The sequence below is a fragment of the Hyla sarda genome, chromosome 6 (assembly GCF_029499605.1).
Source record: "Hyla sarda isolate aHylSar1 chromosome 6, aHylSar1.hap1, whole genome shotgun sequence".
Taxonomy (NCBI): domain Eukaryota; kingdom Metazoa; phylum Chordata; class Amphibia; order Anura; family Hylidae; genus Hyla; species Hyla sarda.
In genome coordinates, this window is record NC_079194.1 from 48882046 (window position 1) to 48899959 (window position 17914).

At 42.4% G+C, this 17914-nt stretch overlaps 1 protein-coding gene across 5 annotated transcripts in view; it reads right to left on the minus strand.

Annotated features, from left to right (window-relative positions):
* Positions 1-17914, minus strand: part of PRG4 (proteoglycan 4) — a 103398-nt gene continuing 85484 nt past the window's right edge. For all 5 annotated transcript variants that reach the window (XM_056523645.1, XM_056523644.1, XM_056523643.1 and 2 more), the window contains 6 exons: positions 17245-17325; positions 10693-10829; positions 9372-9528; positions 5611-5799; positions 3781-3906; positions 1-318 (listed from right to left, as the gene is read on the minus strand). In XM_056523645.1, coding sequence (XP_056379620.1) covers positions 218-318; positions 3781-3906; positions 5611-5799; positions 9372-9528; positions 10693-10829; positions 17245-17325 — 791 coding nt within the window. In that variant the 3' untranslated portion in view covers positions 1-217. The remainder of the gene's footprint in view (positions 319-3780; positions 3907-5610; positions 5800-9371; positions 9529-10692; positions 10830-17244; positions 17326-17914) is intronic.

Consider the following 17914-nt stretch of genomic DNA (forward strand, 5'->3'; position numbering starts at 1 on the left):
AATGACAGCGATTGGGAATTCTGCGATTAAAAAATAAATATTATTCCGAATGAGGAAGTATTTTTTTTTTCTTGTAGCGGTATAATAAATACTATACTTGTTTTCAGCATGGATTAGAGCGCTGCATTGGTTTCGGAATAAAAAAACAAAACAAAAGCAAAGTCCTTTACAGATAATGTAGTTGAGTGTGATAGAAGCAGCAGCCTCACGTGTCCTCTCATTCTTTACACTTGTACCAGTCCTTTGTAGTTGTCTGCTCAGCGCCAGGTGGCTGCTTCACTGCTACTTTGCTTGACATGTTGATGTTGTAGTATTTGTCTGAAAACAAAGATGATGCACCGTTATAGGTGAAGAACTGAAACAAACCCTCTTCCCCCATCATTCGTTTAATTGTGAAGGGTTTTTAGTGGGGTTTTTTTTACCCCTTTTTTTATTTTATTTTAATTTAGCCCTTATTGATGATTAAAAAAACAGTCTTTTCTATTAGGTTTTCAAATATAACCTCCCTCCCTATGAAGAATATTTGATACAGTCCTAATCTCAGTATCTAAAGGCAGACAATGTCATAGTACAACACAAATAGAGAAACATAGCCACACATCCACCATTTGTATTTTGATCTACTTGCTTCTCAGCATAATTTCAAAAACTAACAGGTTGTTAGTATACATTTTGATCAAAAAGTACAAGCCCACTCACCACGTCAAGGCCACCTAGTCAGAGTGGGTTTGTAACCTAACACTGGCGTAGCGCCGGGCAGCGACCACTGCCTCTGAGACACCATGCCCACAGGGGGAATGCCCCACTACTGCCCGACCAAGCCCCTGGCTCTGGGCCACACCACCCCACAGACAAAGCATCACAGAAACAATGGCCGCCACAAAGATTCACACCAGCGTGAACACCTACCATGTGCTCACTGCCAGAGGCCTTTAAGTTGCGAGTGGGCTTGTACTTTTTGATCAAAATGTATACTAACAATCTGTTAGTTTTTGAAATTATGCTGAGAAGCAAAAGTAGATCAAAATACAAATGGTGGATGTGTGGCTATGTTTCTTTATTTTTGTTGTACATTTGTAGTCTCTCCTTCCTTCCATGGCCAGCACTCCACTTCACCCATTCGGCCCAGGCGTTTTTAATTAGCAGGAGACTGCATAAGGGTTCCTTCATACATTCTCCCAGCCTTCTGGCAGGGAGCACATGGTAGGTTTCAAACTGGTGTGGTTCTCTGTGGCGGCCTGTCACAGCGAGCGCTCCGGTCATTACCTCTGGACCGGAGCGCCCGCTGCCTCAGTCCTCAGTCTCTCTGTCAGACGCACTGACCGGGAGCGCGGGTTCCACAGTTTCAGGGACGCGGCTGGCGTGGCGGCTGGGTCCCGCTCACGCGCAGCGTCCCTGCCCGACTCACCTGTTCCTCGGCGCGCGGCTCCCGGCACTCCTGCATCCCGGCGCGTGCGGCCCTGCTCTCTAGGGCGCGCGCGCGCACGCCGGCTTCAGTAAATTTAAAGGGCCAGCACACCGGTAATTGGTGCGCTGGTTCCTCACCTCCCACTGTGTCCTTCTTACATAAGCTGCCTCCCCCTTCCTGCCTTGCCGGATCTTTGTGCCTTGTGCCTCTGAGAAAGCGTTCCCTACTGTGTTGTTTGCCCTGCCAGTTGCCAAACCCGTTGCTACCGTCTCCTCGCCTGTGAACCCTTGCCCTGACCTCTGCTACATCCGACTACGCTCTTGCCTTCTCCCTGTGTACCACGCCATATCAGCAGCCAGAGAGGTCGAGTTGTTACTGGGGGACACGACCTGGTAGTTACCGCCGCATCAAATCCATCCCGCTTTGTGGCGGGCTCTGGTGAAGACCAGTAACTGCTTACAACCGGTCCTCCAGTACAGCCCGCCGCCATCACCTCTCTGGTCCAGAGGATCCACTACCAGTCCTGCCGGTTCCTGACACGGCCATTGTTTCTGTGATGCTTTTTCTGTGGGGTGGTTTAGCCCAGAGCCAGGGGCTTGGTCGGGCAGTAGTGGGGCTGCCTGGACACTGGGTCATTTCCCCCGGTGGGCTTGGTGTCTCGGAGATGGTGGTCGCCTCCTAGCGCTACGCCAGTGTCAGGTTAGGGACTCACTCTGACTAGGTGGCCTTGACGTGTGAGTGGGCTTTTACTTTTTGATCAAAATGTAAACTAACAACCTGTTAGTTTTTGAAATTATGCTGAGAAGCAAGTAGATCAAAATACAAATGGTGGATGTGTGGCTATGTTTCTCTATTTTTGTTAGACAATGTCATAGAGCAGCAGGAAACACTAGCAGAATGCTTGGATGTATAGGGAGAGGTATAAGCAGTAGAAAAAGGAAAGTGCTCATGGGTGTATAGGAAGAGGTATTAACAGTAGAAAGGGAAGTGCTCATGGGTGTATTGGGAAAAGTATTGGCAGTAGAGAGGGAAGTGCTAATGGGTGTATAGAAAGATGTGTTAGCAGTAGAGAGTAAAGTGCTTGTGGTGTGTAGGGACAGGTATTAGCAGTAGAGAGGGAAGTGCTCATGGATGTATATGAAGAGGTATTAACAGTAGAGAGGGAAGTGCTTATGGGTCTATAGGGAGAGGTATTAACAGTAGAGAGGGAAGTGTTCATGATTGTATGGGGAGATGTATTAGCAGTAGAGAGGGAAGTGCTCAGGAGTGTATAGGGAAAGGTATTAGCATAAGCATTTAAGGGACAAAGGTTTCTGCAGTCATTTTAGTAAGTATTACTTTACTGAGAGAGTAGTGAATTCATGGAATAGCCTTCCTGTGAAGTGGTCGCTGCAAATATGTTGATGGAGTTTAAGCATGTATGGGATAGGCATAAGGCTATCCTTCATATAACATAGAGATAGACATAAGACTATCCTTTATATACGATAGGGATAGGCATAAGGCTATCCTTCATATAAGATAGGACCAGGGACTATTGATAGTATTCAGAATATTGGGCAGACAAGATGGGCCAAATGCTTTTTTATCTGATATTTCATACAGAGAGACTGTTGGGACCATGACACTGTCAGTATAATACCAATAACTCCTGGGCCGAAGCCCAAAGTCACTAACACCTCTTCTATCAACCCACCCCCTAAACAAAAAGTGAGGTTAAAACTAATACTGTGATGCACACCATATTCCAGAGATTTGGATACAAACTAAGGTATACAAAGGTATACAACGTAACGCACATAGCAGTTCACCGCATGAATTAGCATCACAGAAGGACTATTAAAATGTAAACTGGCCTCCTCTACATGTTTTGCTGCAAAAACAGCATTATCAAGAGTGAATGGTCATAAAAGCTTTCCAATTCTCCTATTCAATTCCTTTTATGACCATTCACACTAAAGAATTTCTCACACTAAAGAATTTCCGAGCCGAGCAATTCTGGTGCAGCACCCTCCCATTGTTTTCAATGGTATTCTGCTGCACTGTGCACACTGCAGTGTTTCCCCACATGGAAATTCTGCAGTGTGCATGGTGCTGAAGAATTCCGAATTCTGGGCACTGCCAAAAGAATATTTTAATTATTTTGTCGGAATTTCCTGTACACTGCATTGCCATGTATAGGAGACGGCGCATGTCCGCGCGGTCAAAGATCCGATTGCATTTCGTCATGCAGTGTGAATAGGCCCTAAAATAATCCCAGAAAACACTTTTGAGAATAAACTAAAAAATAGCAAACATCTTGGACAATAATAAATGAGGATACATTTTTTAAAATTATCAATAATAATGCACTGGAGATACGTGGTCATTACCTTTAGTGAAGACATAATAGTCAAAACCATCTGGCTTCTGATAATTTGGCAGTGATACAGCAGACACAATGTTATTGGGAACACCTCTCCAGGTTTGACGTACTGTAGTCTCTTGATGGAGTAGACCTAGATATAGACATCAAATGGGCGCTGTCAGATTCAAAAATATTTTTGTCTGTTGTACATCTTGGCAAAACGTTAATCTTTCTAATATACTGCATAAGAAAATGTTATTTCCTTTTTATAGAAATCATGGCTTATAAAAAAAAAAAACACCACTATGGGTCCCCATACCATCCAGAATATAATCCTTTCTGGCTGCAGCATCATGTTTGTCCCAGCTGAAGCACAGGCAGGGACAGAGTCCAGGAAGTGAGGGTGGGACTAGCACTCCTCTGTGCTCACTCCTTTTCTATCAGACTGCAGCAGGCAGGAGGGGGTTACAGAGCAGCATGCAGTGATTTCATAAAGAGACCCAGCACAGCAGGCTCAGCGCTTGCCTTCCTGAGCAGTGGGTGTCAGAATGAGTGAGCAGCAAAACAAAGGGATTTGTGAGCCAAATACAGAAGCTAGACACATAGGGGGACATTTATCAAAGCATTTAGTAGTTTTTTTTTTTTTGCTTAAAATTGTCGCAAAAAAATCGCACGTGCGACTACGCTCTTTTTTCTGCGACTTTTTGCATGTTCAGTGTCCTAAGCAAAAAATAAAAATCTTGCTTACCAAAGCAAAAAGTGATTTTTGATTTGCAGTGGTCAGAGATTTATCAAGTGTGAAAGTCGCAAAAAAAACCTACTAAATTTACTCCAGCCCAGACATGGAGCAGAAAAAGCCACCACCAAAGCAAAAAAAGAAAAAGTGCTTAAGTGAAAGAAATTTATCAACAGGCTGAAAGCAGTTGATAAATAAGTTGCACATAAGCAAAAAAATTGTAAGAAAAAAATTACTAAAAAAAGTATGTCCCCCATAAAGAAGACATAGAACTGCCTTTTTTTTTTTTTTTTTTTTATATAGAAGTGCTGAATCACTTCCAGCTGTGTGCGGATCTGTGCACAACCATGGGGAAGTTCACTTTGCCAATCTAAATCTTCCTGACATCTGTGGAGGAAGATTCCAAAGCCTCAATACACATTAAATGGTCAGCTGGTCCTGCCAGAATTTGGTATGCATTTATTTAATGCAGTGTTTCCCGACCAGGGTGCCTCTAGATGTTGCAAAACTACAACTCCCAGCATGCCTGGGCAGCCTTTGGCTGTCCAGGCACACCGGGAGTTGTAGTTTTGCAACATTTTGAGGCACCCTGGTTGGGAAACACTGATCAAACGCAATGTTTCCTAACGAGGGTGCCTCCAGCTGTTGCAGAACTACAACTCCCAGCATGCCCAGACAGCCAACAGCTGTCAGGGTATGCAGGGGGTTGTAGTTTTGTAACAGCTGAAGGGTCCTTGTTTGGGAAACCCTGATATAATGTGTATGTACAGCTTAATGGCCAGTGTTTGTTAGGGAAGCAATATACTTTATAGGCGGCAAAACTAGCTTTTTTTAATTGCTGTATTTTTTTTGGGGGGGGGGGGGGATAGTGGCAAAACAGAAGGGTCTAGAAACTGCTGCTTATATTTAGACTATTAGGAATTATATGGAGACATTCATATGGACGCACAATTTAGTTTCATATTCAAAAATGCTATTACTATTCTTATCAAAAAAGTGCAGAAATAATTTGTATATTGACAAGTTAGCAAAGTCATGAGCTATTTCATTAAGAGGCAGCACAGTAGTGGTTATTCATTCATGTATCTTATGTCGTTTATTACAATCCAAGTAAATTACCTAGAGGCTGCTGGACAGTAGAAAACGTCCGATGTATCTGGATCCGATGTCTCATTATAGCACGTGGATACCGATACCTTACTGTCTGAACTCTTTGTGTGTAGACGGGGTATTCAACACTAGGGCGCTTCTTCTTTGTGCACCGTTTGGTTTGTTCCTGACGGAATGTGTATTTTTGAACAGTACCACCTATGAAACACAACAGTTATAAGACTCATAGGCAGGAATATAAATTCACGGTATTACATTGTGCCATGTTTCTGTAACTATGTAATAAGTCTGACATATCTAATGAACTGTCCTCTCTTGTCTAATCACTGGCTATGAAGCTTTTCTATGGACTTCTGGCAGCCATTTTTGTTTATCCAGAAATACAATTATGTTTAATCTAGGTACACAAGTTTATTTTTTGAGTAAGTTACCTAATGTAGAAGGTGGATGAAATTATATCATGTAGATGAGCAGATCTAGCTTCCTTTAATTTCCACGTTGAGATTGTAAAGTTAGCATATGAGCCTCCCCTCCTTCTACTGCAGATGAATGAGGCTTGTTTTATCCATATCAATGCATTCACATGATGCATATAAATTTTGTCTCTGATCTTTCTCTGCTCCACTATTTCTTATATCCCCAAGGAAACCTATATTAGTGTTTCTCTTAGAGTAATATAGTTAGTACTGTATCTTAATACCAAAGAAAGTTGTGTTGTTAGTAACAACTTGGCGGAGTGTTTACACATCACTTCCACTTTATTAGATTTTTGCCCTTTCAATGTCATTTAAAGGGGTACTCCCCTGGAAAACATTTTTTTTTAATCAACTGGTGCCAGAAAGTTAAACAGATTTGTAATTTACTTCTATTTAAAAATGTTAACCCTTCCAGTACTGATCAGCTGCTGTATGTTCCAGAGGAAGTTATTTTCTTTTTGAATTTCCTTTCTGTCTGACCACAGAGCTCTCAGTTGACACCTCTGTCCATTTTAGGAACTGTCTGGAGCAGGATAGGTTTGCTATGGGGATTTGCTCCTACTCTGGACAGTTCCTAAAATGGACAGAGATGTCAGCAGAGGGCACTGTGGTCAGACAGATAGGAAATTAAAAAAGAAAAGAACTTATTCTGGAACATACCGCAGCTGATAAGTACTGGGTTAATATTTTTATATTGAATTCATTTACAAATCTGTTTAACTTTCTTGCGCTAGTTCATTTATTAAAAATGTTTTCCAGTGGAATACCCCTTTAATGTGAGGTCCTCTTTTAAGAATTATACCAATATATGATATCTGAACTAACCAACTTCTGTGACTAAATTTATTGTTGGTGTACTGAAGTGTAGTACTAACTTAACCTATTGATGCGTGACTGACATTTTAAAATATTTATATCTAATATTGTGTCATTGATTTTCTTAAATATATCGTGTGTTCATATATTCTTTTAGGATAATCAATTATAAAAAATAGACCTGCATATTTTTGTAATAACTGATACTATAGAACTTATCTGGGTAAATAGTTGGGCCTAGATAAGGGGAATTGCATTGCTTGTATATTTCTGGCAATTCATAATAGTCGTAAATATTTGTATAATTTTTGTTGACCATCATTAATCATCCTAATTGAATAATGATTACTATTTTTCCAACATAATGGAGGCCCTAGGGAGATTACCAATTATGGGTAACAAGCATTCCTAAGAATGCTCAATTTCTCCATAATCAGCCCATGTAAAAGGACCTGTAGGCTTATTTGTACACCTTTTTAGCTGTGTTCTCAACTTTACGCGTTAAATTGCAATTATTGAAATTAAATCCAGAAGCAGATCATAAATACAGGACATATATAAAGCAAATAAAAGAAACGAAAAAAGGATTGACAAGCGGCGCCTCGTGTATTACCCCAAGATATACGTGGGAGGTGTAAGGTGTGGGGGATGTCCCCACGGGGCTTATAGATGGCCGCTCACCTCAATGTGGAAATAACAAGCGTGTAACCCCTATGTTGAGGGGTACCAGCAATGATGCGTCGCTGCTCAGCCAGTGGGTGGCAGGAATCGACCAGGTCGTCCTGTGGATTTGATGAAGAGGAGTGGAAAGGAAACCCCTGAGTACCGGCGCTGCGACTTTAGAGAATGAAGACAATCACGTCCAGGTGGGGTAAAAGATCCTAGGCAGGACAGTTTATTAAACAAGAATGATAGAAAACTATAAAAAAAAAAACAGTGGCTTACGTGTTTCGGGAGGATCCCTCCCTTCCTCAGATCAGGGTACACAAACACAGACTAGCAAGGTTTTTATAAGGCTCCAAAATGGTTGCCAGGGTCAGGGGGAGTGGTTAGCAGCATAATGAACATAAGAGACTTTATACATAAATTATGTACACTAATATGGAATAAAGCATAATCAGTGCTGTAATACATAAGGACAATAAAACATGTAAAGAATAGGCAGAAATATTAGAGTATACACATATATCATGGGTAGTGATGTTTGTAGGCAAACGCCGTGGTCCAGGAAGCAGACCCAGCGATGCCTGTAAACAAGAGCACGTGGCCAGTGTGATATGTAAACATTGCGATTGCGCATGTCAGGGGCCGCTGACAGGGCACGATCGCACTCAGTGCTGTATTAGAATGAAGCGAGCATCCTGGCTGGGTATCCAGGGACGCATCGCTATGTAAGCAGATCACATGTGCCGGGAGCGAGACACAGGCGAGTCCTGACCGCACAGCTTAGTCCTGACCGCACAGCTTATAGGCAGAACATAGTATCACTGTGCGAGGCACGAGCAGATCTAGCCTGTGTCTCGCTCCCGACACATGCGATCTGCTTACATAGCAACGCGTCCCTGAATACCCAGCCAGGATGCGATCGCTGAGTGCGATCATGCCCTGTCAGCGGCCCCTGAAAGGCGCGATCGCAATGTTTACATAACACACTGGCCACATCTGCTCATGTTTACAGGCATCGCTGGGTCGACTTCCGGGACCGCGGCGTTTGCCTAAACGTCACTACCTATGATATATGTGTATACTCTAATATTTCTGCCTATTCTTTAACTTTTTTATTGTCCTTATGTATTATAGCATTGATTATGCTTTATCCCATATTAGTGTATATCATTTATGTATAAAGTCTCTTATGTTCATTATGCTGCTAACCACTCCCCCTGACCCTGGCAACCATTTTGGAGCCTTATAAAAACCTTGCTAGTCTGTGTTTGTGTACCCTGATCGGAGGAAGGGAGGGCTCCTCCCGAAACACGTAATCCACTGGTTTTTATTGTTTTCTATCATTCTTGTTTAATAAACGGTCCTGCCTAGGATCTTTAACCCACCTGGACGTGATTGTCTTCATGCTCTAAAGTCGCAGCACCGGTACTCAAGGGTTTCCTTTCTACTCCTCTTCATCATATATAAAGCGAAGACTGAGACTTCTCCCTTTTGTATTCACACATTCAGGTTTTTAATTGCAATTAATGAACACACCATTTAGACGCTTTCACCCTAAAAGTGAAAGTATTTGAAAATGGAAGAAAATTTCAAAAAGATGTATTTCATCTGAACCTTGAATAATTAAACACAATAATGTTGGTTACTAATAGTGCTAATTCCCTACTGTAAAATTAGAACATTTCTGAAAAAAAATATTTTTGTTGTAGTTACGTTATTTTCTATATCTGCAAATTTACAAGTTCATTTTATTAACATCAATAGATCAATCGGCAACAGTTGTAATAAAATATGTTGTATAATTCTACTTACTTGGTTTGAAAAAATAGACTGATTCTGGTCTTGTTCTAAATCCAGCAACGGGTAGTACAGCAGTCACCTTCCCACTGAGTCCACCAAACCCTTTAATGATTTCTTTTGGATAACCTGGGTCCACAACATCATTGGTAAAACGCCAATAACGGGGACCCTGTCACGATGAAGGAACATAAACAATAAATAAGTACTTTGCATAATATCTGTACTTAAATTTTACTTCTATAAATAAAGCATGCCTTCCAAATGAATTTACTGTGCTCTTCTGTCTTAAATTGTATACCAGCATAAAATTGCCCAAACATAGTCATATATAGCCTTTGGTCGATCTATTAAAGTCTACAGTGATGGAAAAAATTATTTGATCCCCTGATGAATTTGCCCGTTTGCACTGACAAAGAAATGATCGGTCTATAATTCTTCTGATAGTTTTATTTGAACAGTAAGAGACAGAATAACAAAAATAAACAGAAAACACATTTCAAATAAGTTATTAATTGATTTTCATAAAATAAGTATTTGATCAATCAGCGAGATTTCTGGCTGCCAGGTGTCTTTTATACTGGTATAAAATTAGGAGCACCCTCTTTAAAGGGAGTGCTCCTAATCTTGGCTTGTTACCTGTATAAAAGACACCTGTCCACAGAAACAATCAATCAATAAAATCCCGAACTCCTCACCATGGCCGAGACCAAAGAGCTGTCCAATTCTACTTCTAATTCTGCCTTGTCGACCGCACCCTGTTTGGTGGGTTATGAAGGAATCCAGTTGTCTCACTTGATTGCCTTTGATAGGGATATCTCTCCTGAACACTAGCTTACCTTCTCGTTGCTTATTGTGATCTCTGTTTTTTCTGACTATGGCTTGTTATACAATTAACCTGTTGTCTCCTAACTTTGTGCTTTGTGGTCCTCTTGGTTTAACATTCTCTTTCTGTGTGTTTGTTAGCCTTTTGCTTCCATCTCTTCCCCTGACTTGTACTGTTGGCTTTGCTCTAACCATTGATGTCTCTGCACCTTAGGGACTTGCTTCAAGTTGTGGAAGCATCGCCTAAGGCGATTATGCAAGCAGTGTAAGAGGGTACGGGGAGAGCTAAGAGTGCACTCTTCCCTGACGTGACATGACACATACATGACATAAATGTTAATAATAATATGAACATGCTAGAAGATCTGTTTGCCGTATAAAATGTTCGAAAGTATTATTCTACCTTTAAAAACTTGTGCAAAAAAGGTATAAAAATGTATTAGTATCAGTGTTGATACTTTCTGACCTTATATGTTATTGGGCCCCTCACTAACAGTATATACTTTCTTACCTTAAAAAAGAAGGTTTTGCCACCACAGTTACATCTAGTAAATACTGTATCAATTGGCGATGGGATGCCCCATACTTCAGTAATTTTCCGCGGACTTTCTATCACACCTCCTTGATTTAACATCCAAAAGTATTGACCTGAAATTACCCAACATTTTATCATGAGGAATTGTTAAAAATGGAAGCATATAAAGAAGTGTATACAGAAGCAGGCTAAGCTGGGAGCCTACTTTTATGTGAACGTGCAGTGGCCAGTGAAAACAGGGGGTATCTGTAGCATGGACTATGTATACGTTTTTTTGAAGACATATAGCAAAAGCTCAATTTAAGAGTGTTTATTAAAAATTGGTATACGGAGCAGGGGAACAGGAATCAATTAATAAGCAGAAATGTGTCACAGAGTATGCCAATAAAGGGTATACATGGCACACACCTTTTTGTTTTCTTTTTAAGGTTCAAGTACATATAAAGGGCAGTGTGTCACACAAAAAAAAGAGCAAAGGATGTGATTTTTTTGCAAGCTCTCTCTATACCTTCCCAAACCTTCTAGGCCAAAAGGCTCCTGCAAGATTTGGGTATCAATGGCCATAATTTGAGGGAGTCTGTTTTGTTTATGGCTTGGTGCTGACCAAGGAGCCATACATTTATTGGGGACAGGGAGCCAAGGGTGCAGAAAGGTATGGGAACACCTAGTTGTCAGTTTAATTTACAAATGTTCCTAAGACAACATGCTCCAAAATTGAGACAAGGGTTCAGTAATGTTTTTGTTTTCCCTTAAAGTAGAACCTTTGGAAGCAATTCCAAGCATACCTGTTGTTTTAGGTGACTTTTTGGGATAAGCTACCATGTGTGTCCATGAAGAATAGCGCTGTTACTGTTAATTATATAACTGGTATATGGAAGATTTAACTGTTCTGAAATTTCCATTTCCTGGAATTCGTGGCAGCACACAATGGGGTTAATGGATATTAATTAACCTGGAACAGAAGATAGGACAAGCAATGGCATAGAGACAAGCAATTAACATAATCCAGGGTCCGACCCCCCCCCCCCCCATTAAGGCTATATGTACCCCACAGACACACAGTAAGGAAATTAAAATTTCAGAAAAGGTAAATCTTTTCCCAGCAGTGAAAAGTAAAAAGTAAAGGGGGGGGGGGGGGGGGGAAGAATCAACAGCTAATGGCTCCTTGTATGACACTCAAGCCGAAGGCTGATCCCGGAGAGGCTGCAATGTCCAGCCTGTAGTGCTTGGTGAAGGTCGTTGGCGATGCCCATGTAGCCGCTTTGCAGATCTGGTCCAGGGGGAAGTGATATCTCTCTGCCCAAGAGGCCGCCGTAGATCTCATAGAATGAGCTCTCAGGTTTAATGGGGACTGTATTCCCTCTATGGAGTAGCACATTTTAATAGTGTCTCTCAACCACCTCGCCAGGGTAGATTTACTAGCCGCCTTCCCCTTGTTTGGGACTTGAAATTGAAGGAACAGTCCTTCTGACTGTCTGAAATTCTCCGTCTTCTCCAGATAGATCATGATTGCTCTTTTCGGATCCAGAAGATGCATGTTACCTTCCTGAGAGGAGAGAACGGGTAGAACAATTTCTTGATTGAGGTTAGTTTCCAAAGGAACTTTAGGCATAAACCCCGGTATGGTTTGAAGGACCACAGCATCAGCAAGTAGTCTTCAGTAGGGTTCTTTGCTGGATAACGCTTGCAATTCGCTGACTCTCCTGGCCGACGTGATGGCAATGAGAAAGATGGTTTTAAAGGAGATAAGCTTGATAGAAGCCATATCCATAGGTTTGAAGGACTGTTCACCAAGGCATTTGAGAACCAGCGGCAAGTCCCAGGAAGGGATGGGATCATGGTAGGCAAGGACACAGCTTACTGATGGCTCTAAAGAATCTGGAAACCAGTGGGATGTTTATGAATGCTCCATTCAGCTGAGAGTTAATAGCTGTAAGTTGCACCTTATTCCAGGCAAAACCTTTTTTTTAAATATATATATATCAACTGGCTCCGTAAAGTTAAACAGATTTACTTCTATTAAAAAATCTTAATCCTTCCAATAGTTATTAGCTTATGAAGTTTTCTGTCTAACTGCTCAATGATGATGTCACGTCCCGGGAGCTGTGCATGATGGGAGAATATCCCCATAGGAACTGCACATCTCCCGGGATGTGAGTCATCAGAGAGCAGTTAGACAGAAAACAACAACTCAACTTCAGAAGCTAATAACTATTGGAAGGATTAAGGTTTTTTAATAGAAGTAATTTACAAATCTGTTTAACTTTCCGGAACCAGTTGACATATAAAAAAAAGTTTTGGCCTGGAATACCCCTTTAAGTGTAATCGGCTTCAGGCCTTTGTCAAAACCTTCTTGAAGGAATTGCAATAGAGAAGAAACTTCTGACACCAAAACTTTTTGTCTGGAGCAACAGCTAGAGTACAAACCCCATACCCTAGAATAAACTTTTCTAGTTGCAGGTTTTGTGGTTTCCAGTAAGATGTTAAAGGGGTACTCTGCCCCTAGACATCTTATCCCCTATCCAAAGGATAGAGGATAAGATGTCTGATCGCGGGGGCCCTGCCGCTGGGGACCCCCGGGATCTCGGTTGCAGCACCCCGCTGTCATTACGGCCGTCACACCCCCTCCCATAGACTTGCATTAAGGGGGTGGTCCGTGACATCACGATGCTCCGGCCCCTGTATCACCAGTCATTACGCACAGAGCGAGTTTGCTCTGTGCAGTAATGACAGCATCCGGATGGAACATCCCCGAATGAAGAAGGAGATCTTTGCAAACTGGAAGCTCCCAAAATTCCCCCTTCAGAAGCCTGGACATGACTTGAAACCAGGTCCTGCATGGCCAAAATGGGAGAATCACTATGACGTCTGCCTTCTTGTTCTGGATTTTCCTCAGAATTTTGGGGATTAGGGGAATTGGCAGGAAGGCATAAATGAACTCCTGACTCCAATTGATGGATAGACCGTCCAGGAAGGTCGGGTTGTCTGTCTTCAGCAGGGAGAAGTCTTTTTGTTCCGGCGAGTTGCTATCACATCCAACTGTAGCAGATCCATTTGGCTGTTAGTAGACTGAAGACTCTGGGATGCAATTCCCATTCTCCCTGGAGCATGGTGTTCCTGCTCAACCAGTCTGCCCTCACATTTAATGACCCTTTGATGTGAACAGTGGATATGGAGAGAAGAGATGATTCCGCCCAGCTCATTATTTGGGCACATTCCTTCTGTAGCGCCCTGCTCCTAGTTCCACCCTGCTTGTTGTTGTAGTAAGCAGCTGGAAGATTGCCTGTCTGGACTAGAACAGCCTTGTGGGATTGCAGAGGCTTGAAGTGGAATAGAGCCAACTTGATGGCCCTCAATTCTCTCATGTTGGAGGATAGTCCTGCTTCTCTGAGAGGCCAGGCCTGTTGCACCCAGAACATGAGCTCCCCATACTATAGATGAGGCATCTGTAGTTCGGACTATCGGCTGCATACAATCCAGAGACTTGCCAAAGTGAAATCTTTCTGGAGCAAACCACCACGCTAGGTCTTCCTTGAGGGATGGAGGAATATCAATTAGGCAATCGAGACTGTCCTGATCTTTGTTCCATGACTCCAGGATGTGATTCTGGAGACCTCCGATATAAGGAGACAGAGGATTCTCATAGCATATCTGATGGAACAACTGCTTAGAGACAGAAGATAACTTAACATTTGAGTGATGTTCAGTCTTCTTTCGCTGGAGATCCTTAGCTTTATCGAATTCCCTGATGATCCCTGACTGCTATGTGATTTTTCAGAATCGGGATATGCAGGTATGCATCCTGCAGATCTATGGAGGCTAGATGGTCCCCCTGCTGGATGTTGAGCACTGCAGACAGGATCGACTCCATTCTGTCTTCTTGACGAAGTATTGATTCAGGAAGGACAGATCTATAATGAGACTCCAGTTGCCTCCTGACATGGGGACTGTGAAAACTGGAGAGTAATGCCCCTCGCCACACTCTTATCGAGGAACTTCTTCTAGGGCTTTCTTGCAAATAAATTGATTCACCAGATGTAGAATCACCAGACTGGAAGTTCTGCTTAGCAGAAACCTGTCTGGAGGTCGTTATCTGAACTCCAGGGAATAACCTCTTTTTATACTGGCCGCGACCCAGGCATCTGAGGATGTTACAGACCATATCTCTGAGAAAAGAAGAAGCATGGCACCTACTGGAGGGCTGGCATCATTGGTCTTCAACCTTATTGGAGAAATACTTATTTTTTGCAGAAGTTCCCTGGTCTTGTTTTTCTCTGTTTTGCCTTTCCTTGTCTGACCTCCGAATGGAATACTGCCTTCTAGGTGACCTCCTAAACTTTCTCCTGTAAGGCTTGAATGTAGGCTTCTTTTTATGTGGAAATGATTCACCTTTATCTTCACTGAAGGATTTTTAAAAATGTCATTGAGCTTCGGCCCAAACAGCGAAGAGGGATGGAAAGGCAAGGATACAAAATTATATTTAGCTGGAGAATCGCTATCCCACTGCCTAATCCATAGCGCTCTTCTTGTGGTATTAGATAAAGCCATGGATCTAGCAAAGAATTTCAGCAATATCCAATCTGCAGCGGCTTTCATAACCGACATATTGCTTAGGATTTCCTCTCTTGGAACATCCTTCTTGAATATCCTGGAACAGCTGAGAGAGCCCAACCCATAATGCTCTTGGGATAGATGATTCTGCCACCTTGGCTGCAGCGAAGGCTGACAGATAATTTTTCTTACACATGGCATCTGCTTTCCTTTCCAATGGGTCAGGAAGCCTGGAGGAATCATCTGAAGGAAATATTGACTTTTTTTGCCAACTTAGCAGCGGCATTATCTACCTTGGGAGGATTCTCCCAAGATGAACAGGAGGCATGGTTGAGTCTGTAAACTGACTTTAATTTAGCGCCATGGTCTGTGCACTTCTCCAGCTTATCCCAGTCTTTCTCACGCCATTGAGAGATTAACTTGAGAGGGAGGAAAGTAAAACAGATGGTCCTTCACTTTTTTTGACTCCAAAACTCCCTTCACTGCAGAAATGAGTTTAGACACCTGCTCTTTCTACAGGAGATAAAGGTCTTCCATATCTTCCTCCTCCTCTGAATCCAACAAGGTAACAGTGCTAGAAGATGCAGATGATATCGGGGAAACATGGTCCCGGGAAGACTTGAACTATTTTTTGTTCATCACTGAAGAAACCACTTCCATGAAGGCCGAGGTAAGTTACCCTTTAAACCAGCCCAGGAACGCACCTGGTTCCATAGGAGATGGTTGATCAGGGGATAGGCAACCCTCACATATATCTTGCTCCCAAGATTCCGGTGAGGGTTGAGAACATTTCAGGCAGGCAGTGTGCCGAGACTTCCTCTTTCCTCCTAGACCTGACATCCTAAAAAATAAAAGGGGGAAATTATCAGGCAAACAGAACCCCAGAAAGAGGGGAGGTTGGGGAAAGAGCAATACCTGAACCTCTCAGAAGATCTGCTGCCCAGGCAGAGTTTCAGGCTCAGAATGAAAATTCCCAGCAATTTCAAACTTCCCGCCGAGAATTCAAACCTTTCGTTTGCGCACAGCGGATTTGCATCTGTTCACATGCACGGCTTCCTCCCCCGTAGCGCAAACAGCAGCGGAGCTCCTCAAGCAATAAAGCCAGCTCCACGCTGCCTGGCACCCCCAGGAAGCTCACCACATATTCCGGTATCATCAGGGGAGGGAATGGGGCTGAGGGACCAGAAGAACTCCTGGTTTGCAGATGCTGATATGAGGGCCCCAGGTATTTGGCAACGCTCGATTTAGAGGCAACTTGTCTCTAAGGTCCTCTTCAAACTCCAAGAAGAGAAAAAATATACACCTTATTGTGTGTCTGTGGGGTACTTATGGTCTTAATAGGGGCGTTGGACCCTGGATTATGTTAATTGATTGTCTCTATGCCAATGATTGTCCTATCTTCTGTTCCAGGTTAATGAGCATCCATTAACAACATTGTGTGCTGCCATGAATGATCAGGAAATGGCATTTATTACACCTCCATGTTCTATCTCTGAGTTTCAGTTTCCCTCAATGAGTGAAGCTTAGCCTCTACTGTGTCCCTCATACACTGTATACACACACAAAACAGGAGATCCTGCTCCTCCATGTGTCTATAGCACACCCTCAGAAGCAACAGCAGCATGAAGGACATTATAGAAAAAGAAAGTCTATGCTTTGAATCAGGTACATGGCATGAGCTCTAAAACTGCAGGCTGATACTCTCACTGCAGTCTCCCTTTCTGCCTCTAGCTCCCTTCAGACTCCCTTCCCTTTCCTCTCCTACCTTAACTTTCCATAGTTTTCTGTGGTAAATATCAAACCTGATTCCTCAAGAAGAACTTGTGCTGTTTGTAAATTGTTTGGGAGGAGCAAGGAAAGACACCTGATAAGAGTACAAATAGATCTTTTTTTCTGGTAAGATACATTACAAAGTTTCTTTTTACTTGTGCTATTTATTTACACTCTGACCGTTTTAAGCAAAATCTAGGGACTTACCTCGAAACACCACCATAGATCCATTCTGCAGAGTAGTCATCCCATCTGCTGGCTGCCCAATGCACAAATTTTTCTGTGGGTCTAGAGTTTAATATTTACATTGTTAGATAGAAATCCCTTTCTCACTCAATACCTATGCTCTCGGATTGAATATACAGCCGCACATTATTTCATCTAGTTTTTCAGAGAGAATAATAATGTCACACAGTTTTCATCTATCATCACACATATGACAACTAGACTTGTAAGTGGTTCTTGGGGACTGCATGGACTCTTGCAGAATTCATAGATTAAAGGGGTACTCCGGTGAAAACCTTGTTTCTTTTAAATCAACTGGTGGCAGAAAGTTAAACATATTTCTAAATTACTTCTATTAAAAAATCTTAATCCTTCCAGTACTTATTAGCTGCTGAATGCTACAGAGGAAATTCCTTTCTTTTTGGAACACTGATGACATCACGAGCACAGTGCTCTCTGCTGACATCTCTGTCCATTTTAGCAACCATGCATAGCAGATGTATGCTAAGGGCAGCATGGGGGCTCAGTGGTTAGCACTGCTGCCTTGCAGTGCTGGGGACTTGGGTTCAAATCTCACTAAGGACAACAATAAATAGAGCGTTATTATTATTATAATAACGTCAGCAGAGAGAACTGTGCTCGTGATGTCATC